This window comes from Dipodomys merriami, unplaced genomic scaffold (genome assembly GCF_024711535.1).
Source record: "Dipodomys merriami isolate MVZ:Mamm:240054 unplaced genomic scaffold, mDipMer1.0.p SCAF_5, whole genome shotgun sequence".
NCBI lineage: Eukaryota > Metazoa > Chordata > Mammalia > Rodentia > Heteromyidae > Dipodomys > Dipodomys merriami.
Genome location: NW_027206068.1, coordinates 29,781,395 through 29,806,014, shown reverse-complemented (window position 1 = coordinate 29,806,014; position 24,620 = coordinate 29,781,395). Strand labels below are relative to the sequence as shown.

Sequence of the window (24,620 nt, the reverse complement as noted above, 5' to 3'; positions counted from 1 at the left end):
AAATGTCCAAGTGAAGATCCAGCAAGTTATCATGACAAAATTAGAATCATCTCTCAGAAGTGGGGCAGTGGCTCAAGTGGTAGAGCGCTCGCCTTGAGCTGAAGAGCGCAAGGACAGCACCCAAGCCCAGAGTTCAAGCCCCACGACTCACAAAAAAAAAAAAAATCATCTCTCATATCCTAAGCTCCAATAATACTCATATGCTGGTAAAGAGAAAGCAAAATGGTAATGAAGAGAAAGAAATGGGACATTAAAGCTTATAAACTAAAGAGTTTTTGTGATCAAAAGCAAGCATAATGGGCTCATGAATTTTAAATTCAAAGAATAAAAGGTGTATACATAGGTGTATACATACTTTATCACAGGATACTCCTTTCTAATCAATAAAATTAGAAACAAGAAAGCAGCCTATAAGAAAAGATTCCTAAAATACTCCACCTGTTACTTCATTTTCAGAGATAACCTGCCATGAATAAAGTTATCCCCACATACTTTTCTACATAAACTTTTCCATCTTCACATACCTCATTACTTTCTGTCTTCAGGGAAACAGATATTCTATCTTCAAAATTAAGTCCCTTCTACCAGCTCCAAAAAAAAACAATATTAGCAAATATTTACAGCCTTCTCTTCTACTTACAAGAGAACATCTAGCATTCTTAAGTTGCTTATATGTTTTACTGACTGTTCTGCTTTCAATATAACCAAATTTGCTTTATCAGAATGTTGAACCAAGTCCAATATTTTCAAGTCCCCTTCCAAATTGCTCCATCATTTCACACAACAACAGTTCTTCTTAATTATTGTTGGTCTGAACATCTCTGTCTTAATTTTTGGTCTTAAAGACATATGATTGTCTCTTGTTCAGAATGGTAAAACTATATTACTATTTCTATCATTATTTTGTATCATTCCAGTCATATTCATCCCCTGGCTCAAGTGTGTTCAGGGGCTTTCAACACCTATAAGTTATAATCTCTTAAATATGGAATTAATATCCATCCAGTATTTAAGGCTCAGGTCAAACTACACCGTTCAAATTTTTCTATAAAACATACCTGGGCCAGGCGCCGGTGGCTCACACCTGTAATCTTAGCTACTCAGGAGGCTGAGATATAAGGATCATAGTTCAAAGCCAGCCTGGGCCGGAAAGTATGTGAGACTCTTATCTCCAATAAACCACCAGAAAACCAGAAGTGGTGCTGTGGCTCAAGTGGTAGAGCTCTTCAGCCTTGAGAGACAGTGCCCAGGCCCAGAGTTCAAGCCCTACAACCGATAACCCCCCCCCAAAAAAAAACAACCATACTTAGATCTAAGAATCACAGTTCAAAGCCAGCTCAGGCAACAAAGTCCGTGAGACTCTTGCCTCCAACGACCTACTCAAAAAACACCCAAAGTGACAGACACTACATGCTCAAGGACAGCACCCAGCCCTGACTTCAAGCCCAGGAGTGGCAAAATAATGGAAAGAGAAAACAAAACCCAACCAAACAAAAAACCCACACCCAGTTCTACCTTATCTATCTTCTACTGGCAAAAGCAATTCTTCCCCCTAAAATATCATTGCCATGTTCAGTACTTACTAGTGAATTCTTTCTAACTTACCTTTTAAAGAAAACTCTTACGTTGTTTCCTTACATTCTCTCACCTCTTTTTCTCTCTCTCTGTCTCTTGCACTGAAATTACTTCCCTTCTAATTCAGACAAAGGTGATTTGTTTACTAATATGATGTATATATCAATGTTTTGCCTCAGAACACTGTACAAATACAATAAATAAATTTTACCTGAATTCAGAGTCAGAGTCTGAAAATACTGACACTTGTTTTCTATTATTGAATCCCTCATACTATCTAGAACACAGCTATGCACAAATATTTAATAAATCTGTAAACAAAAAGACCTGTATTTCCAAAAAGGTAACTATCTGAGAATTACAGGATTTTCCCATCCGTTTCCAGTCAAGTCTTTCCATTATTTCTGGAAATAACAACAAAAAGTATCTTAAGTTGATAGCAAATGCCTAAAAAGAAAGTTTAATATTAATATCAATCACTTTTTAAAGATCACAGAAAAGATTCATAAGTATGCAATTAAGAATAAAATCAGTATCATTGTGAAAAGCAAAAATAGAGCCTGGCTCTAGTGGTTCACACCTGGAATCCAAGCTACTTAGGAGGCTAAGATCTGATGATGGATATTCAAAGCCAGTCCAGGCAAGAAAGTCTGTGAGATTATCATCTCCAATTAGCCAACAAAAAAGTAGAAGTGGTGCTGTGGCTCAAAGTGGTAGAGCCCTAGCCTTAACCAAAAAAAGCTCAAAAACAGTGCCCAGGCCATGAGTTCAAGCCTAATGACCAACAACAACAACAAAAGAAATATTAAATATTACTCAGTGAGTAAGTTTGTAAACTCATAAAAGAAAAAGTATTAGTTCTCTCAAGAGTCAATAAGAAATAAATCTGAAAAATTCTAAGTATTCACTATCAAAATAAAAGATGCAAGTTATTATCTTAAAAGCAAAATCACTTTTGCAAAAGAAAATAGACTAACCAAAAAGAAAAATGAGAGGTTTATTTATGTAAGCAAAATCTAAGTAAATTTAAAAAAAAAATGGTAATTCACACCTGTAATCCTAGCTACTTGAGAGGTAGAGATCAGGAAGATCTTGGTTCCAAACCAGCTGAGAGAAAAAGTTCACAGAACTTTCATCTCAACCAGTAAAAGCTAAGTGTAGTGATACATGCCTGTTAATTAGCCCAGCTTTTCAGAAAGCATAAGTAGAAGAACATGCTCAGGTAGGCCTGTGCATAAGTTCAAGACTTTGTCTCAAAATAATAAAATCAAATAGGGCTGGTGGAGGCTCAAGTGGTAGAGCATTTGCATAACAAGTCTGAGGTAATGAGATCAAACCCAAACACTGCCAAAAAGAAAAAAAAAGATCATAGTAAAATATAAACATTTAAATGTAAAACATTAAATGTGTAAAGGCTTGTAAGACATAGTATGATTAACAGCATTCTATAACTTTACAAGTAAAAATATATTTAAAAGTACATAAATTAAATGTTTTTCTGAAATACACGCAACCTCATTTAAGTGAAAATGGTTTTGTTTGCTTGTTTTTTGTCAGTCATGGAGCTTGAACTCTGGGCTTGGGCACTATCCCTACGCTCTTCAGCTCAAGGCAAACGCTCTACCGCTTGAGTCACAGCACCACTTCCGGTTTTCTGGTAGTAAATTGGAGATAAGAGTCTCATGGACTTTTCTGTCCAAGCTGACTCTGAATCATGATCCTCAGATCTCAGCCTCCTCAGTAGCTAGGATTACAGGCGTGAGTCACCGGCACCCGGCAAAAATGTTTTATATACTACATTCAGTTAACACATTTCTATAAATATAAAAAAATAGAGCCGGGCGCTGGTGGCTCACGCCTGTAATGCTAGCTACTCAGGAGGCTGAGATCTGAGGATCGCGGTTCAAAGCCAGCCCGGGCAGGAGAGACCGTGAGACTCCTATCTCCAATAAACCACCAGAAAACCGGAAGTGGCGCTGTAGCTCAAGTGGTAGAGCGCTCGCCTTGAGCTGAAGAGCTGAGGGACAGCGCTCAGGCCCAGAGTTCAAGCCCCACGACCGACAAAAAAAAAAAAAAAAAAAAAAAAAACCCAATAACTAGAACATGTATTACTTTGAAATGAAATAGGTACAACATTTTGCCGATTTCCTAGTCATGAGCATGAATCAATAAAGAAGTCAGAACTGAAAAATGCAAACCATCAAGAAATAAAGTAAACCAGTAAGAAATCAAGTAAAAATTTGCTTTTAAAAATCTTTTGGCCCTCTGTACAGTATGTTCTCAAATAAAATAAAATTAAATTAAAAAAAAATCTTTTGGGTTTGAACTTAAGGATGCCCACTTGCTAACTTTCTTCCACTTGAGTCATGCTCTTTTTGTTCTTAGATTATTTTTCATCAAGGTCTCACTCTTTGCCTGGTGTGGGCCTCATACTGCAATACTCCTATCTAAGCCTTACATGTAGTTGAGATTGCACTGATGTATCAACCATACCCAGCTTGTTTGTTAAAATGAGATCTGACTTTTTTACTGTGCTATTCTTCAACTTTGATCCTCCTCCTCCAAAGCACCTGGGATTATAGGTGTGAACCATCATACTTAGCTAAGAGATTCTTCTATTGAGCATTAAGGAGTTAAATTCCTATAGCAGTCTACTTGTCATCTAATACTATAAGGAGTACAGTATGCAAAGGAGATAATATACCTGAGACTAAAATCTATAGAAAGGCCTGCTATAAGATTGCCACTGGCTTACATTTGGAAACTTGTATTTTTTGAGTTCCCATCATTCCCTAGTAACAATGGTTCATTGTATTTGCACAAACAATATGGTGTACACTGAACACTTACTTTCTATCTGGAAGTCTGAAAGATTTTCTGCCCATGCTAGATAGATGGTACCAATGTGATCGTGTACCAATAAAATCCTGGGGACTGCTTTTCTAATAAGCTTCTCTGGTAGACAATTCCCATATGTTATCACAATTCACTGCAGAAACAAGTACATCCTATGGGATTGCACTGGGAGAGGATTCTTGTTAATGTGAGTATGGCTATCCTATGTGTCTGTTCTCTGTGCTGATTTTACTTTTTATCTTCTCACTATAATAAATCATAGCCACAAGTACAACTGTATGCTGAGTCCTGTGGGTCCTCATGGCACCTCCCAGATCACAGTATGAAGCCAGCCTATGCAGACAAACCTGAGAGACTCTTACTTACAACTAACCACCAAAAGCCAAAAGTGGAGCTGTGGCTCAAGTGATATAGCCACTGCCTTGAGCAAAATAAGCTCAGGGACAACTCCCAGGGCCTGAGTTCAAGCCCCTAAACTGGCACAAAAATAAATTTAATTTATTAATCAATCAATCAATCACTGATACAACTACAATTCTGTATCTAGAGAATGAAAAATAAGTTATCCAGAAAAATTGACTCTTATTTCCTATGTAATATAGGAAATATAACAAACAACTACATAGAAAACAAGTAATTAGCTTGGCAACTTTTAATCTCTGGTCCTTGGAGAACAACTTTGATTTTTCAAACTGCAATGCTATCATTCTTCTTTTAGTCCATTAGCAACAAGATTGGATACCACCTTCTCTTAGCCCCAATTATCACCATCTCATGAGCAATCTTCTTTAAAATACTATAGTGTTAAACTTACTGTCAAACATACTTATACATAATTATAGCCAGCCACCAAAGGTTCAGGCCTGTAATCCTAGCTACTCAGGAGGCTGAGATCTGAGGATCATGGTTTGAAAGCTATCTGGAGTAGAAAAGTCCAGGAAACTTTTACCTCCAATTAACCAGCAAAAAGGCCAGATATGGAGCTATGTCTTAGAGACAGTGCCCCAGCACTAGCACAAAAGAAAAACCAACACCAACTTTAATTGTCACACATATATTCTGACTTTTTTTTTGGGGGGGGGAGGGGTTAGGTACTGGGGCTTAAACTTAAGAGACTGGGCACTGCCCTTTAAGTGCTTTACCACTGGAACCACAGTTCCACTCCTAGCTTTATGCTGGTTAATTTTAGATATGAGCTGGCTTCAAACTGCAATCCTCAGATCTCAGCATCCTTGAGTAACTAGGATTATAGGCTTGAACCACTGGCACCTGGCTATTCTGACATCTTAACCATATGAACTACATAAAATAACCAGAACACTTACTTATGCTCAGAAAGCATAGTTGATGCACTTTAATATAAAAATATGAGACACACTAAATAAGCTTATATTTCAAATTTGATTTGTTCCCTTAAACTAAGCTGTTTTGAAAAGCAAATGATCAAGCCAGGTGCCTATGGCTCACACCTATAATCCTAGCTCCTCACAAGGCTGAGATCTGAGGATTGCGGTTCAAAGCCAGCCTGGGCAAGAAAAGTCCATGAGACTTTTCCAATTAATCATCAGAAAACTGGAAGTAGTGTTGTGGCTTAAGTGATAGAGCACTCACCTTGAGCTGAACAACTGAAGGACAGCGCCCAGGCCCAGAGTTCAAGTCTCCCCAGCCCCCCAAAAAAGCAAATGATCCCAGTTTCTATCAGTTCCGGTGGTAGAGACTGAGTTTAAAGAAAGGGAGAGAGGAGAGGAGGTAGGAAGAAACGAAGGGAGGGAAGGGTAAGCAAGCTTTTCTCATGCATATAACTTATATATACCTTTCTAATCGCACAACCCCAACACAAACATAATGAAAACAATGAGATTAATGTGAAATAGAGTTAGCATCTTTTTAATATTTTCAAATATTTTTATCAAACACAGCCTGCTTGTATATGTTGTAGCTTGCAACATTAGTATTATAAGAAGAAAATAGTAAGGAACAAATAAAAGCTGGAGGCATAAGGAAAAAGGAGTCTAACAATAATAATAAGGCATTGCCCCAAACAAATTCTGCCATTCCAAAACACCAACAGAGGATGCTGTTCCCTGACCATAAGCTCACTATGGAAGTTGCCACACATGCTAAGCAAATTGCTGATTATAACGTACTTTTTCAGTGCTTATAATGGAACAATCACTGTTTCTTAATAGAACCATGTTTTTATTCACTTAATCATCTACATACTATATTATTAGGAGGGAGAATAGTTTTGGTTTGGTTATGGTTAAATCACAAAAGGTAATCTTTCAAACACGTTTATAAGACTCTCATCTGTAGGCCAGATACCATACATTTTTCCTTGACAATAATCTTCACAACACTGTAAAGCACTACTAAACTTATTACTTACCTCCACTGTACAATAAATGTATTTCTATATCATTCACATCATTCTTATTAATAGTATGCTAAAAATCTACTATTCCACCAAGGACATCTGATCCTTTATAAAGCATTCCTGGGACACAGATTCTTTTTCTTTTCTTTTTTTTTCTTTTTTTTTTTTTTTTTGTTGGTCATGGGGTTTGAACTCTGGGCCTGGGCGCTGTCCCTCAGCTCTTCAGCTCAAGGCGAGCGCTCTACCACTTGAGCTACAGCGCCACTTCCGGTTTTCTAGTGGTTTATTGGAGATAGGAGTCTCACGGTCTCTCCTGCCCGGGCTGGCTTTGAACCGCGATCCTCAGATCTCAGCCTCCTGAGTAGCTAGGATTACAGGCGTGAGCCACCGGCGCCCGGCTCACAGATTCTTTTTCAAGTTATAGAAACTTCTATTACTGCACATTCAAATGAGTAAGAAAATGCTTGACTTGATCAGCAAAAATGAGTATCTGACTAAACCAAGAGGATACAATTAAGTAAACATTTCAAGCATTAATCATTAGCTGCTGTATAATACCACTAGTGTGGTTAGATTCCATTCCTGCCTAAAAGGCTTACAATCTAAATAGACAGCACAAATAGAACACTTGAGCAAAAGAACCAGAACAAAAGGAAATCAATATTAAGCCCCACTATATTTCTTCAAGGTTGAAAGAATATTACAGAAAATAAAATTCTGACATGTAGAAAGAGAACATAATATATAAAGTCCCTCTAAAGAATATTTGGAAGGGGGCTGGGAAGGTGGGAAGGGATGGGAATGTGGCTTAGTGAGAGTGCCTGCCTAGCATGCATGAAGCCCTAGGTTTGATTCCTCAGCACCACATACACAGAAAAAGCCAGAAGTGGAGCTGTGCCTCAAGTGGTAGAGTGCTAGTTTTGAGCAAAAGAAGCTCAGGGACAATGCTCAAACCCTCAGTTCAAGTTCTAGGACTGGCAAAATAAATAAATAGATTTGGAAACATACAAACAATGAAATTAAAACAGAGAACCTAATACCATACTTACCTTACACTGTAAAAACTAACCATTTAGTCTGTTGTTTAAGCAATGCTAAAGGACCTTTTATGTAGATAAATGCTTCCCAACACATAAATTCAATATTAAATTCATCAAAGTTAATGTGTTCTGATCAGCAACTGTCAAGTTGATAAGATGGCCAATGACTTTCCCAGCTATCTAGCAAATTAATAATTCTTTTTCCCTTGCTAAGTGAATTTAAAACCTTCCTTATTTTATTCTAGCACAAATTCTCTCTGGTAAACATTCAGACTTATTGATATGATTTGTATTATACATACTACTCTACTATAGACTCTCCAATTTCTTTTTTTTTATTTTTATTGTGAAAATACTGTACAGAGGGGTTACAATTACATGGGCAAGATAATGAGTACATTTCTTATCAAGCATTGTAGCCTCCTCCTTTGTTTCCCCTTCCCATCCCTTCCCATCCTCCCCCACCCCCCCAGACTCTCCAATTTCTTTTCCTGATTCCATGTGTAGACAGTAACTGAATATAATTTTAACAATAAGAAAAAAGGAAAAAAGAATATTTTCAGACATGCAAAAAACACAGTTTTAGCAGAGTTGGCTCAAAGTAAAATGTTTCCTTGAGCTCACACCTGTAATCCTAGCTACTCAGGAGGCTGAGATCTGAGGATAGCAGTTCAAAGCCACCCCAGGCAGGAAAGACCATGAGACTCCTATCTCCAATAAACCACTAGTTAACTGGAAGTGGCCCTGTAGCTCAAGTGGTAGAGTGCTCGCCTTGAGCTGAAGAGCTGAGGGAAAGCGCCCAGGCCCAGAGTTCATGCCCCATGACTGAAAAAAAAAAAAGTTTCCTTGAAATCCTAGACTATGATACGGTAATTACAATGAAGTATTTGTAAGATCACTTCTTTCACCATCATTATCATGCTAAACCATGACTTTAGTACTTTATTTTGAGTTACCAAAATAGGGATAAATACTAATAATTCAAAAGCAGAAATAGTTTAGCGAAGTTTAACCTGTGGAATTCTTTAATGATTCAATAAGTATACTAAAGACATGTTATCATGGAAAATGTTACCATCCTGATCAAAATTCCTCAATTTTGAATTTGCTTTTAGTTTCTTCACCATTAATATTTATTCTCAGCCAAAAGTACCAAAGATCATTTAATCATTTAGCTAATATGTACACCAAACACTATAATATAGAAAAATCACTGCATATCAACTTACTTTTTAGCAAAATTTTTACTTCTCCATTCTCTTTCTTTATCTCAGTCATTACTTTATGTTTCTTTCTCTCTCTTTCTTTTTCTTTGTCTCTCTCTTTAATTTTTTCCTTGACTTTATCTGAAACACAAAATGAAGGAAACAAAGTTATTAAACTCACAAAATGGTGACATAGTCCCTGACTTCAAATGTTAATTAATGATTACAAAGACATAATGGAAGCACACAAAAACTATAAAATATTCTACAAAACTAAAGAAATTTTACAGTACAGATGAGTACTGCAGAATCACTTTACAACCTCTCCTTACTTCCTTCCCGTAAATATTATCCCAATCCAGTTCCTAATCACTTAATGATTAGATTAGCTATCAACTAGCAACATTGAACAAAACAAGAATACTATATGCAAATTTAAATTTTCTAATAGCCCCATTTAAAATGTAAAAAGAATAGTACAAATGTATGCTAACTCAAAAATAATCCTAGAACACATCAGGAAAGTAAATAAAATGAAATGTACAGAGAAATATGTAAAATTAATTTTAATAATGTATTTAAGATAATATAGCCAAAGCATCATTTCAACATGGGATATTTAAACAGTTGAGATATTCTTTTCATAAAATTATTGTAACCATTTTATAGGGTATATTTTACTTTTCAAATATCTAAATTTTACCAGCTCCACTTTAGTTGTTCAATAGTCATATAAGATTGATGCCTACAACTCTGAATATCATAGCTATAAACTACTAATAGCTAAATTCTCAAAAACTAAATTCATGTGCTTTAATAAAAATATTCTGAGCTTTATTCATTAATAGCTTTAAAATACAACTTTTTAAAATGATAGTTCTTTATTATACCAATTAAATGTGTTTTTGTAGTAGTAACAGCACTATAAAATAAGCAAGTGACAGGACAATAGCAAGTTAAACCAAGGACTCATTCACTGGACAAATAAGAAATGCCAAATATTAGGGGCAAGGACAGTGAGCAAAATAAGCTAGCTGAGGTCCTTGTGTGCTTGAAAATAACAAATTCTAGAATAAATTCAGGCATTTTCACATTTTCCCTTAGAGACATTAATAGTTGCTTTTTCTTATTTTTTAAAATGACACATAAAAATTTTATATATTTACAAAGTCCAATGATGTTTTAATACATGGATATGTTTTGTAATGTTCAAAACAAGATAAGCATATCTACCTACTCAAAACACTTCTACCTTCCAACCTACCTTTCATTCTTCCCAGAATATTTTGCTTCTTATCCTGGCATGTCCTTTGTAAAAATTCAACCTTACCTGCCTCCATTAAATTTCCTGTACTTATGGTACATGGCATATTATATATAGTGTGTATACATATATATACCATATATCATATACATCATACCAGATGTCACATATGCCATATAAGCCTACATGCATGCTCAAAAAACCAATGTCCAAGTTTAACTTTTGCAAAAGTTAATAACTCACAAGTTTTTAGCACTTTCAAGTTTTTAGCACTTTCAGTCATAAAATGGTGCTCATATGAAGATTAAACAGCAAAGTACAAGTCTGCCTCTAACATAATGAAATGTGTTCCTATTTATAAAACTCGCTCCTGCCAGAAATACGACAAAGTAAACAGGACTCAAGAAACAAAGGACCTCTACTTAATTTGTCGTATCATTTCTAAATGACTCCATGCTGGTGACCTTATATATATGGGGGTGGGGTGTGTGTGTGTGTGTGTGTGTGTGTGTGTGTGTGTGTGTGTGTGTGTGTGTGTGTGTGTGTGTGTGTGTGTGTGTGTGTGTGTGTGTGTGTGTGTGTGTGTGTGTGTGTGTGTGTGTGTGTGTGTGTGTGTGTGTGTGTATACAAGAGGAGGGCACAGAATCAAAGGGAAATGGGGAAAAAATACAACAGAGGGGCCCATCAGCTGCACTGGACATTGATGAAAATGAACTAAGCATCTCAAGGACAGTGATGGAAGGGAGGGAATGAGAGGGAAGAAGGGAACAGCTTACACTAAGCAAGAGGAAAAAAATGTATATATCACCCGAAGAAATAGTTGTATTGTCAACGCTTATAGAATTCACAAACTTTATAAACCATGATAATGACAATTTGCCTTGTGAAGGTTAAATGTGTTTTTGACTTTAACTATCATTATCCCACAATACTGTGAAATTTGTGAAATCTATGTAATCACTTAATCTCAATAAAAAATTATTAAAAAAAAACAAACTCACCCCTGCCAAGTGCTGGAGATTCACAACCTAGCTATCAGACATCTGACACTAAGAATCTCACTCAGTTCAAAGCCAGAAAGATCATGAGTTTGAGGGCAACCTAGGAACACAGTGAGACAGACTATGGGCGGCTGGGGGGTGGGGGGGTAGGAGGAGGGGAGGGAATAAGAAAAGCCAGACACTGGAGGCACATGCCTGTAGTCCTTGCTATTCAGGAGGCTGAGATCTGGGTTTCATGGTTCAAAGCCAGCCCAAGCAAGAAAGTCCATGAGATTCTTTATCTCCGATAAAATACTCAGAAAAGACCAGAAGTAGTGCTAAAACTCAAGTGGTAGAGTGGAGGTTGAGCCAAAGCAGTTCAGGAACCTGAGTTCAAGCCCCAGGACTGGCACCAAAACACACACACACACACACACAGGCACAGAGAGAGACAGAGAGAGAGACACACACAGAGACACAGGCACAGAGAGAGAGAGAGACACACACACACACACACACACACACACAAGGTACTACACACACAAAAAACACACACCTACAAATGAAAATAATCTTAGTTTTTCCCTGTATTCAAATTACCAAAGTGCTTCTCTACTTCACTTATATTATATCAAGGTTATGTCACTGTTAATGAAGAAGAAAACAAAAGTAACATAGGAAATAAGACAACAGGAGCTCCAGTGGTGCAATCGGTTAGCACGCGGTACTTATAAGGAAATAAGACAACAATATATTGAATATGCATAAATATATATGTATATATGTATATTTGTTTATATATATATATATATATATATATAATTAGGCTGAATAGCATAAGAAAATGATAAAACCCAATACCATATTTTGGATTCATTAAACCACATATTTCGATATCAAGATCTTTTTTAAATTTCATTTGATTATTTTTTTTTTTAGTAAAAGTATCATTAAAATTTACATTGGCAGAAAGACTTGGAAAAAATTACATTAAGCAAAGTAAGCCCCACCCAAAGAAACATAGGCTGCATGATTTCCCTCACTGTAATAATTAGAATGTGCCTATCAATCTACAAGTAAATCCAATGGATAGTAAAATATAAAAAAAATTACTTGGACATGATAAATTAAGCAGGATTCTAAACATTCACACAGTGAGACCATAGTAGGATATTCTTAGGATAGGATCACAAGGGCTCAACAGCTATGTACATATGATCATATAAAATGATGCTTACCAAAATGAACTCCAAGAAATGGAAACAAGAAGTTTATTTTAATTTTTTGTGTGTTCTTTTTCTGTTCTCTTTTGTTGCTGTTTTGTATTTCTATATCTTTTGTCTCATATGTTAAGTTTATCTGATTTGGGAAGGTAAGGGAAAGCACAGAAATGGTGGCAAAAAGGGTAAACTAATACAGCAGTAATACTCACTAGACACTATGTTGAAAATGAACTACAGAAGTGGGAGGGAAAACTGGGAGACAGCAAAGGAAGAGCTGACACTGTTAAAAAAAGAAGTGTACTCATTACCTAACTCATATAACTGCAACCCCTTGGTACATCACCTTTACAATAAAAAAAATTTGGGGGTGAGTTGGGCACAGTACAAGGGTTGGAATTCAAGGCCTCATTCTTGAGAGGCCAAATGTTCTATCACTCGAGCCACAAACCTCAGCCCCACACCACAATACATTCTTCCAGTAAACATTAAAGCTTCATACTACCATAGTTTTCTGTGTCCACGATACGTGTCGTAAGTCACACCAGCATAATAAAGTCCATGTAATCATTTGGCCTAAGTGACAACATTCACATCTCCTTTTTTCCCCATCCCACATCCAGCCAAGAATAATGTATTGCTAGAAACAGATCAAAGAACAAGCAAGAAACAGAAGAAAAAGAAATATACAGAGTTACATGGGGAAGCAGAAGGAAAAATGGACATATAAAATGACAGAGAAAAAAGGAGATGAGAGATACAGTACAAAAAAAAACCAGAAAGGATGAATTTCATCAACAGTGAATGAAGAAGGAAATGATTTATCACATCCTCTCCTCAACACAGTCTTTCATCAAAGTAAAGAAGTGCTCTTCAATTAGTCTTTCTGCACCATAACATCAACTTCTTAAAATTTCTCCCTATGTTTCAGTGAAATGGTATTGTTCTACCTTGATTACTCCCTCATTCTGCTATCCAAACCTACACATTCACTACTCTCTTGGGCATGGGTATCTCTGCTATATACTTCCTGTGATTTAAACTATACATGCAAAATACAAGTCATCTCCCATTCCAATCTCTCTACCAAATTCCACACTTTCACCTCCGTAAGATACTAAACCAAAAATTACTGTCTTTCTAATATAAAAGAAGTTCTGCTTCTTTCCAATTCCCTATTTATGTTAGTGACACAACTCTCTCCAATATCCCAATACAAAAATGTTCAGTAACTCCAATACCCCCAAGCTTTACTTTTCCCTAATAAACAATTTGGCCAGAACGTATTTCTCTTTCTCTGTTGAAATAGCCCCATTCTTCTTTCCTTTTTAATAGTTACACCACAGTAGATACTCAGTACTACAGATACACAGTAGATATATATTTTAAAAGTATAGTTTAGTTGTAAAAGTATAGTTTATTGTGTCATTTTCTTCTGCTTAAAACAAATCAATAAACAACCCCAACTCACCTCTGATTACTTAAAAAAAGAAAATGCCTACAATATGCAATCCAAAAATCTTTATAGTCAGGACTAAACTCCTTTTTCTAATCTGTTCTTCAATTTCTAATCTATGTAACTGACTCATTACTCAAATACAATACTTCAATATTATTGCTGACTAAAGGCATTCTAGATGAATTTAGTTACCTACCAACTCAACCTACCAAGATCATACATATTCTGTAAGATCTACCTGAAATTCAGCTTTTCCATTAAGTACTCCTTGATCTCTACCAACTAGAAAGGATATCCTATTCCTCCTCCTTTCTTGATTTAAACTGGTTTGTGTGAAGCTACTCTATATGCACTGTTGGGTTTGTGTAAGCTCCTTTGCAAATATCATATATCTTATCTCATTTTTGTTACCTTCTGGAGAACCTGGAATAATATTTTCCATGTAACTGGTGCTTAATAAATGAAGTTCCTGTGGGGGAAAAGGGGGACATCAGAAGAACAAGGTTGAAAAGAAAAAAAAAAAATTACTAGTGATAAGCATCAAAGACAAAAAAGCAATAGACATCATAAGAAACAGAGTGATGGGGGCTGGGAAGTTTGCTCAGTGGTAGAATGTTTGCCTCGCATCCATGAAGCCCTGGGTTCAACTCCTTAACACCACATAAGCAGAAAAAAGCCAGAAGTGGCACTGTGGCTCAAGTGGTAGGGTGCTAGCCTTGAGCTAAAGAACTGAGGAACAGCACCTGGGCCCAGAGTTCCACCCCCATCCCCCATGACCGACCATTAAAAAAAAAAAAAAAAAAAAAGAAAAAGAAAAAGAAACAGAGGGAGCACCTAGCTTTCTGTAATCCTGGCTTCTCAGGGAGCTGATCGCTGAGCGATACAGTTTGAAGCCAGCCAAGGCAAACAAATCCATAATATTCTTTTCAGAACCAGCAAAAAGAAGTGGAAGTGTGGCTCAAATGGCCAAGCACCAGCCTTAAGCAGAAAAAGGCCCTGAATTCAAGCCTTAATAGTGACACCAAAATAAAGAGAAAAGAAAAAGTGAGCAACAATAAGGAGTTTCCTTACATTTCAGCTAATTATCTCTCCAATTCAAGAAATAGTTTTCCTATTTATGTTCCCCCTTGGTATCTCCAAGATAAAACAATGAACAAACTAGAGACATGTATGACAGACATGTATGATGTAAAAAAACATACACGAAAGTATTAGAGTAGAACAGCTCCAGAAATTTCCATGAAATTAATTTTATCATAGGAAAATACTTAAAGAGACTTCATCTACTCCCTCATTTTATACAAAAACAAACAAACAAACAAAACAAAACAGGCACAGCGAATTTCAATGATATTCTTGTGAAAAGAGACTAAAGGTTGAAAAACTATGACATCTACAGGGTTTCCTAGTTTCTAGCTTAAAAGCTCTTAGACCACATTTGAGGAATTAAAAAAAAACAATAAATACATTAAGAATTCTTTGGACCATAAATGATTTTGTTTATAATAGCCTATACCCTTGGTTCATAGAAGTATTAATTCCAGCTTTGCCAATAGTTGACCAACAGACACAAAACAAGTTCAAGTCTTATGTACCATCTTCACCAGAAGATATATTTATATAGTACAAAAAGCAATAATGTAGAAATGGTTCCTAGAAACTTATAAGAAAAATCCTTCCTTCCCAACAAGACTTAACAAGATTGAGGCACACAAGATAGTATTTAAAACTTGACTCCTGCTCTAGAGATGTTTGTTCAGAAATTGCTGAGTGAATGGTCCATATAAACCTAACTGAAAAACTGATATATGATAACCCTAAGATTGAAAGACTTATGCAGATATAGTCACTATAAGCATAAACACTTGTGCATTGGTAAACTGAGTAGAGCTTCTTATAAAATAAGAGGCTAAGCCAGGAGCTGTTGGCTCATGCCTATAATCCTGAGGATCAGAGTTTGAAGCCAGCCCAGGTAGAAAAGTCCGTGAAACTCTTATCTCTAATAAACTACTCAGAAAAAGCCAGAAGTGGCACTGTGGCTCAAGTGGTAGAGTACAAGGCTTGAGCACAAAATGGCTTGGGGACAGGGCACATACCCTGAGTTCAAGCCTAGGACCAACCAAAAAAAAAAAAAAAAAAAAATCAGAAGCTATACTGATCTCTAAAGACCTTTCCTATTAATTCTTTGATTCTGTTCTTTATAAAGGGTAGATTTTTAGTACAATAACTTATACAGTAACATCCTATCTTTTGTATAGCAATGCAAAAAATTTGCATAAAAATAGTCTGAGGACATTCAAACTGTATGGTACTTATACCTTATTAGACAAGAATAAATAAGCAAGTTGCTTTATCCAACACTTTACAGATCAAACAAAACAAACAAAAAAGTAAAATACAAAATTTTGAAAACAAGGAAGCTTGAGATAGCTAAGATTAGTGAATCCTAACTACACTATAATATAATGAAAATAGTTCAAGCTTTATAGTTTTATATACTCAAGTTCAAATTCCAGCTTTGCTTTGTCTGATCAACAGACACAAAACAAGTTATTTAACTATGTTATGCCTTAGTATTCTCATTTATAAAAGATAACAGAAGTTATCTTTTTATTTTTTATGAGGATTCAAATCATATGCATTTTTCCCAATGCTGTTCTCAACACTTCCCTAATTATAGGCACTTGACAAATAAGTTATTATTATTTTTAAAAAATTCCAATTCCATAATACACAATTTTTAAATTATGCTTTGTAATATAAAAAGTTTTATAATTTCTTTACCTTAGTATCTTTTTATTAAATTATAATACACTTATAGAGATGTAATATACATGCAAAACTTATGAACTAGTAGAAATTAGATCACAAGTGTAACCATCAAGAAACAAATGATTCAGATTTTTCTCTTCTGGTCACCAGGAGTGGCTATTATCCTGACTTTCTAACATCACAAATCATTCGTACACACTTCTGTATCACGTAGAAAAAAATCATGCAATATGAACTCATTTCTGTTTGGCTTCTTCTACCTAACCCTTTGTGAGTTTAATCTGTGTTGCAGACTGTAATTTCAGATTGATCATTCTTGTTCCTGCATAGAAGACCATCACAGAAAACTCCCATGTGTGGGTACATTCAGTTACTAGGCAATTGAGAGGTCTCCAAGGTTTGGCAGTTGAAATAGTGCTGCTGTAATTTCTGATAAGCCTTGGGTTCAAGCAGTGACTGAAAGAAGATCTAGCAATTAAAAAACAAAAAAAGTAACTATGATGAAGTGAAGAGAGCTGGGAATAATAGCAAATCTTAAGATCTCAACATTAAAGGAGATGAAGGCAGGAAGAATGCAAAAGCATGAGACCCTATCAGAGGAAAAAAAGCACTGTAGTCATGGTGCAAGTGATTATTAAGAGCTCAGAAAATCCCAAAGAGAAAAAGGAAGAAAGTGAAACGTGATTAAACAGGCAAACAGTAAACATTTATGAATTGAACAGCAGACCTAGCTTACTTTACTCACCAAGCATCTAAAATCATTTATCTCTACCTCTACCAACTCCCTTGATGTAGAAAGAATTCTCTTTCCAAAACTCCTATACTGAAACCTTAACAATGTTCAAAATGAGTATATTTGGAGATGGGACTTTTAGGAAGTTAGATGAAATGAGGTCACAGTAGTTGAGATTCTAATCTTATAAGACTCACATCCTTAGAAGAAAAAGAAAATAGTTCTCTATGTAACTTGATGATAGGGACCAAAGGCAGGGGTGGCATTGACAAAGCAGCATTGTACTCATAACCTGACTTGTAGAATTGTAAAGCTCTTATACAACTACTTAATAATAACAATTAAAAAAGCAAAAATAAGAAAAGAAAGAAGAAAATGTTAGTTAGAAAAGTTAGTGAGAGGGAGCTAGGAAGGTGGCTCAGTGGTAGAGTGCTTGCCTCACATGCATGAGGCCCTGGACTCCATTCCTCAGTACCACATAAACAGAAAAAGCTGGAAGTGGAGCCGTGGCTCAAGTGGTAGAATGCCAACCTTGATTGAATATATATATATATATATATATATATATATATATATATATGTGTGTGTGTGTGTGTGTGTGTGTGTGTATGCATATATACATGAGTACATATGTATATTATATAAAACAGATATCAGATATTGATTTTTTAAAATAAAACACTACCATACAGGAATGAAAACACAAGAGATCACACAAAATATTTTTCTTAAAGCTGAATTTTTAAAATTCAGTGAAAGGATTGAAATCTCTCTCTTTTTTTAATATATGAGACTTTCCTCAACATCCTATTGGAAGCTCAACCTTTAAAAAAAAAAAAAAAAAAGAAAGAAAACCGCCTTCAGGCCAGGCGCCAGTCGCTCATGCCTGTAATCCTAGCTACTCAGGAGGCTGAGATCTGAGGATCACAGTTCAAAGCCAACCGGGGTAGGAAAGACCGTGAGACTCCTATCTCCAATAAACCACTAGAACACCAGAAGTGTCGTTGTTGCAGCTCAAGTGGTAGAGCGCTCGCCTTGAGCTGAAGAGCTGATGGACAGTGCCCAAACCCAGAGTTCAAGCCCCATGACCGACAAAAAAAACAAAACAAAACAAAAACAACAACAACAAAACCTCCTTCAAGTTTTTAAGGGAAAATGAATTCCAATACAGAAACCTCTCAGTGGCAAAACAGTCAAGTGTGAGGGTCAAAATAAAATCCAAACATGTAGTTCTTATATACTCCTTCACAGTACTGTTGATACAGAGAGAGAGAAACAGAGAGAGTAAACAAAAAGGAGGGCATGAGAACTAGAAAAAAAGGAATGCAGCAAAATTGGAAACCATCTTCAGAGTGCCAATCAGCTAAGCAAAGTCCCAAGGTGATATTTACATACCAGGCCTTAAGCGGAAACAATGCAGAAGGAAGCAGGAAGGACAGCTACTGATGACATGTCTACAGGAACAAACGGAACTGATAAGTTTGACAGATTTGCCACTGTGGAAAACTGTACTGACGATCATTTCAATACATGTTTGGTTGGGGTTTTTTTGTTTTGAGACAGATCTACTAAGTAGCTCAGACTGGTCCTATCTTTGATCTCAGCTCCTTCCACATGCTGAGTCTATGGGCATGCATGGCAAACACACCCAAGATCACATTTTTCAATTCAAAAATATAATCAGTATTAAAGGAAAATAAATTGCTTTAGCAGCTTACCTGTATAAACACAAAACTTAGTTATTTACTAGTTTTAGAAATCTAGTCAGAAGCCGGGCACCAGTGGCTCACACCTGGAATCCTAGCTACTCAGGAGGCTGAGATCTGAGGATCATGGTTCAAAGCCAGCCCAGACAGGCAAGTCTGTGAGACGCTTACCTCCAGAGACTCTTAGCTCCAGTTAGCCACCAGAAAACCAGAAGTGGAGGTGTGGCTCAAGTGGCAGAGTGCTTGCCTTGAGCTGAAGAGATGAGGGACAGCACCCTGGCCCACAGTTCAAGCCCTATGACTAACAAAAAAAGAAAGAAAGAAAGAAAGAAAGAAATCTGGCCTGATATTGTGAGACAAGCCTAGTAAGTGGATCTTGAGTTCAAGGCCCTCTGAGGCTACAAAGGGAGACTCAAACGTGAAAAAAGAAAAAGACTAAAATTTAAATTTAAAAGTTCTGCACTTTCTTTTTTGCCAGTCCTGAGCCTTGAGCACAGGGCCTGGACACTGTCCCTAAGCTTCATTTGCTCAAGGCTAGCATTCTACCAATTGAACCACAGCACTACTTCTGGCTTTTATGTGGTACTGAGGAATTGAACCCAGAGCTTCATGTATACTAGGCAAACACTCTACCACTAAGCCACATTCCCAGACCCAAGTTCTATACTTTTTTTAAGAATCAAATTCACTATACTCAATGGCTCAGACTATCACACAAGACAGCTTTAGAGATTTAAGATTTGTAAAGTATTTAATGGGTCTAGACAAGCATATTTTTATACTTTTCTTGTTTATTCTCAGCTTTCAAATTTACTGTAAGTGATCCTTCCTCTATCAGGACTGACTCATCCTTTGTTATAGGGTTAAAAAAATTAATAAAAATACTTTAGACTCAACCTGCCCAAACCCTTTCATACATACATACTTTCATTTAATCTGTGTACTTTGTTGCAATGATACTCAATGGGAAACCAAAGCAGTTCTAAGGGATTAAAAAAAAAAAAAAACATGCTAAGCAAATACAGGAGCTTAAATGATTGATGAAAATGGAGGTGACCAGTTCTGAGAGAGATCTATGGCCACTTTTGCTTTGCTGAAACTCTTTTCCTTGTTTAAATGGCTTTATATCTAACTTTCTGTTCTGAGTGAGATTGTTCAGGAAGTGGTACAGTAGCTCAAGTGGTAGAACGCTAGCCTTGAGCTGAAGAGCTGAAGGACAGTGTTCAGACCCAGAGTTCAAGTCCCATGACTGACCAAAAAAAAAACAAGAAAAAACCCTGAGTGGGATTGTTCAATCAATAAGCTACAGATAACTGAGTTGTGCAGCTAATACACAGCAACATTTATAAGCTCACAGCTATCAAACACATGATCATCCACTAAGATTTTTACAATAATCCCAGACACATATTACAGATTAAGACTCGTATACTTGCAATTATATCTACAATAAAGGCACACATCTAATCTCATTTTTTAACTAGCTAAAACACAGCCTCAACTCAGATCCAAGTTGTAGGGGAATATGATTTTTCCCAAAAGAAAAATATTTTCATCATTAAACTTACCATAAAGATATTAAAAAGCATTATTTTTTACTTCTAGTCCTTTTGTTGGTTGTGGGGCTTAAACTCTGGGCCTGGGTGCTGTCCCTGAGCTCTTCAGCTCAAGACTAGCGTTCTACCACTTAAGTCCCAGTGCCACTTCTGGTTTTCTGGTGGCTAACTGGAGCTAAGAGTCTCTGGGAACTTCCTGCCTGGGGGGACTCGGAACCATGATCCTCAGATCTCAGCCTCCTAAGTAGCTAGGATTACAGGTGTGAGCCACTGGCCCCAACTTTTCAAGTTCTTTATCAATAGAACAGCATTTCTGTCCAAAAACAAACAAAAAAGTTAAAACCTTACGAGAGTAAATATCTAATCACTAAAATCCTCACTGATCATGGGAAAATACCTTCCCACACCTTAATGACAAAGCATGTACCCCCTCAAAGAAGAAATTACAAATATAATTTAAAAGACTATTAAATATTCCTCACAATGGGTGTCTCATAGCTATAATCCTAGCTACTCAGGAAGCTGATATTTGAGGATGGCAGCTCAAAGCCAGCCTGGGCAGAAAAGCTCCTGAGACTTTTTTTTTTTTTTTTTTTTTGCCAGTCTTGGGGCTTGAACTCAGGGCCTGAGCACTGTCCCTTCTTTTGGTCAAGGCTAGCATTCTATCACTTGAGCCACAGCACCACTTCTGGCTTTTTGTGTTCATGTGGTACTGAGGAATTGAACCCAGGGCTTCATGAATGCTAGGCAAGCACTCTACCACTAAGCCACATTCCCAGCCCCTGTGAGACTCCAATTCACCACTCAAAAACTGGAAGTGGAGCTGTGACTCAAAGCACAGGGAGTATGGCCAGGCCCTGTGTTCAAGCCCTACAGACAGGCAAAAAAAAAAAAAAATCTCCCTAACAACCATTTTACTATGAAAGCCATTTTGCATAGCCCACATTTTTTAAAGCCAGAATTTCTTTTCCTTAGGGCTCATTTTTTTTCAGTCATTGTAATACATTGTCAAGGAAATATCCACATTCACTCCCTCCCAAGACTCGGGAACACAAATGTACAAACAAGAGTCATACAAAGCTGCACATGAATAGAAATCCAGGCCCTTAGAACTTAAAATTTTTCAATTTAACTATTAAAACAAATAGCTTTAAAATACTAACCTCCCAAAATGCCTGAGTAAAGAAGTATAAATTCCATCCTCAAAATTACTTTCGTTCTAGATATTCACACACAGAAGGTAAAAAGAGGATATTCTTAGGAAAGAAACACAAAGGCACAATGCCTAATATATATAAGTATATATATATATATATATATATATATATGTGTGTATATATATATCAAAGCAAACTAAAAAACAACAACAGAAACACTTTCACAGTAATGCTTTCCAAAGCTGAGATATTTGTAGGTACACAGTACAAGAGTTCCTGATGGCTGCTTTGGCTTATATGTCGAAGGTTTCCTATACTAACACCAAGGAAGAAATAACACTGTTGTTACATATTTCAGTGTAGTTTTTTTTTCCATTGTGAAAAAGTCAACAACTCCAAAGATTTTTTTCATGATCTAAACTACAATTTCATCAGCAATACTAAAACTACTTGACACTTCACTTTTTTCCCACCCTAAAACAAAGCAAAACAGAAAGATTTTATTTCACTGTGTAGCAATGCATATTTATAATTTTAAAAAAGCTTGTGATCTCATAAAGATCCACCAGTCTACATGTGGTCAGAACATTATGTACCTACAATAGGTAGGTATTTAGAAGAAATCTTATCTGAAAAAATTATGAGTAACCTGCATTTAAAAGGAAAGCTGAGAACACATTCTGTCTACTGATGCTTAAAACGTTTTACACTCATTTGAGTGGGCCAAAAAAAATGTCAAATCTCCTGATTATAGTCACTTACTGAAGAGGGGGGGAGGGAGGGGAGAAAAGGGCGGGGTGGGGGGGAGATTGGAGGAATAAGGCTGAAAATTCTTCTGAAGGGTGGTCTTTCAAAATGGTCCACTCAAACACTTAGGAATATAGGGCAAAGAGAGCCCTAGAGGGTGGTATCTTAGCCGACAGCACACTAGCTGCCCAACATACTACCTTATTTCCCTAATAGGGATGAAATGCTCAGGCCTCCAGTGGCTTCCAGCTGGCGCCAATATGCTACACACACACACACACACACACACACACACACACACACACGCACACACGCACACACGCACACACATACACGCACACACACACGCGCGCACACACGCGCACATACACATACACACACTCACACACACATCACTCTTTTTCATTTTCTCACACGATTTTTCGGATGCTGCAGACTGGGTCACAAACAAATTCCCGTGATCGCGTCTGAAGAGTTTAATAATCAATCAAGCATCTCTTAAAAAACCAACACCCACAAACATCCCTTCCCCGCACCTATTTCTCTCCCACCTCCCCAACACCAAAGCATCGAGGACGGTCCTCCTCTCGATTTCTACAAATCCTACAGCGCATTAACTGGGAGGACCCCCCCCCCCGCCCCCCGCGCGCCTCGGTCGGAGTTCCCACCCTGCTCTCTTCCCCGCAACCAGAAATTACAGGCTCCATTTCCGGCCGCCCCGGGGACTGCAAAATCATCACCGGCCGGGAACCGGACGCCTCCCGCCCCCTCGGGGCAGCCGCACGCGGCCGCCGCGCTCGCTCCCCGGCTGCACCCCCCAGCCCGGCCCGCCCGGCCCCGCTCGGCCCCGCCGGCGCCCCCGCTCCTTCCCGCCCCTCCCCGCGCCCACCTCGCGGCAGCGGCTTCAGTTCCCCGTTCTCCTCGCGGGCGGCCCCGCCGAGCCCGTGCCTGCGCCGCTCCTTCTCGCGCTTCTCCTTGGGTCTGCGCGGCTTGGCGGCGGCCGGGGCGGCCGGGGCGGCGGGCGGCAGCAGGAGACGGGGCGGCGGGGCGTGCAGCAGCGCCGGGGGCACCAGCAGGGCGCGCGGCGCCGGCAGAGACAGCGAAGCGGAGGCTGCGGCGGAGACGGCCGCGCCCGGGGAGAAGGACACACAGCCCCGAGAGGAGGACGCGGAGGGCACGGCGGAGAGGGCGGCAAGGCTCCACGGCGCCGGGCTGCCGTAGCTCTGAGGCGAAGGTGCCGCTGGCGGCTGCCTGCTGTTCCCGCCGCTGCTGCTCCCTTCCCCGTTCACCCTCCGCGGCGTCTTCTTCTCCTCGGTCCGGACCTTCTTGGCGGACAGGGAACCTAGTGCATCCCGGGAAGAAGAATGCAGCCTGCTCAGCGGTTCTTTCTCCGAGACGGAAACGGCGGCGGCGGAGCCGCGTATCGGACTCGGGGACTCCGCCATTTTGCACTCCTGTTGTATTTACTCTTCTCCGCTCCCCGGCGCGGGGCACAGGGCGGGCCCTCCGCCAGGGGCGGGGCAGTCTGGCCACCGGCAGGGCCTTTCATTGGGCCAACCGTGCCGAGCGGCCCACCTAACCACCAATCAAAAACCTGGATGTAAGCCTAAGGGGCGGGATTGCCCAGCGGACCCGCTTTGGAGGTCAGAGCTCGGCGGGGCGCGGCTGGGGGCCGGGGAGCTGCGCGGGGAGCTGTCTTCGGCTGTCGCCCGCGTGAACCGGGGTACCCCGAGTCTCCGGAAGGAGGATTGGAGCCCCAGATCTTCGCTGGCCGAGGTGACGTTTGTCTCTTCACCGAAGGTTTTTGTCTTAGTTGTACCACTTTCCAGTTTTTCTTTTTCCCCCGCGAGGTGTCCGGTTCCTTTCTGCCTCTGCGCGTTGGCGAAACTGGACTTCAGGATGCGGGGCTCCGAGAACGAACGCGGCTGGAGACCGAGGCTTGTCTGGTGAGAACGCGAATTAATGGGGTCCCC

General features: G+C 38.6%; 1 protein-coding gene across 2 annotated transcripts in view; it reads right to left on the bottom strand.

The window, feature by feature from the left end:
- The window catches only part of Rsbn1l (round spermatid basic protein 1 like), a 49,750-nt gene extending 25,602 nt beyond the window's left edge, over nt 1-24,148 (bottom strand). Inside the window, exons 1-2 of one of the 2 annotated variants that reach the window (XM_069996338.1) lie at nt 23,537-24,148; nt 9,078-9,194 (exon numbers count right to left, since the gene is read on the bottom strand). In XM_069996338.1, the coding sequence (XP_069852439.1) occupies nt 9,078-9,194; nt 23,537-24,092 (673 nt within the window). In that variant the 5' untranslated portion in view covers nt 24,093-24,148. The remainder of the gene's footprint in view (nt 1-9,077; nt 9,195-23,536) is intronic. The other variant, XM_069996340.1, reaches the window with a different exon arrangement.
- Between the last annotated feature and the right edge of the window lie 472 nt (nt 24,149-24,620).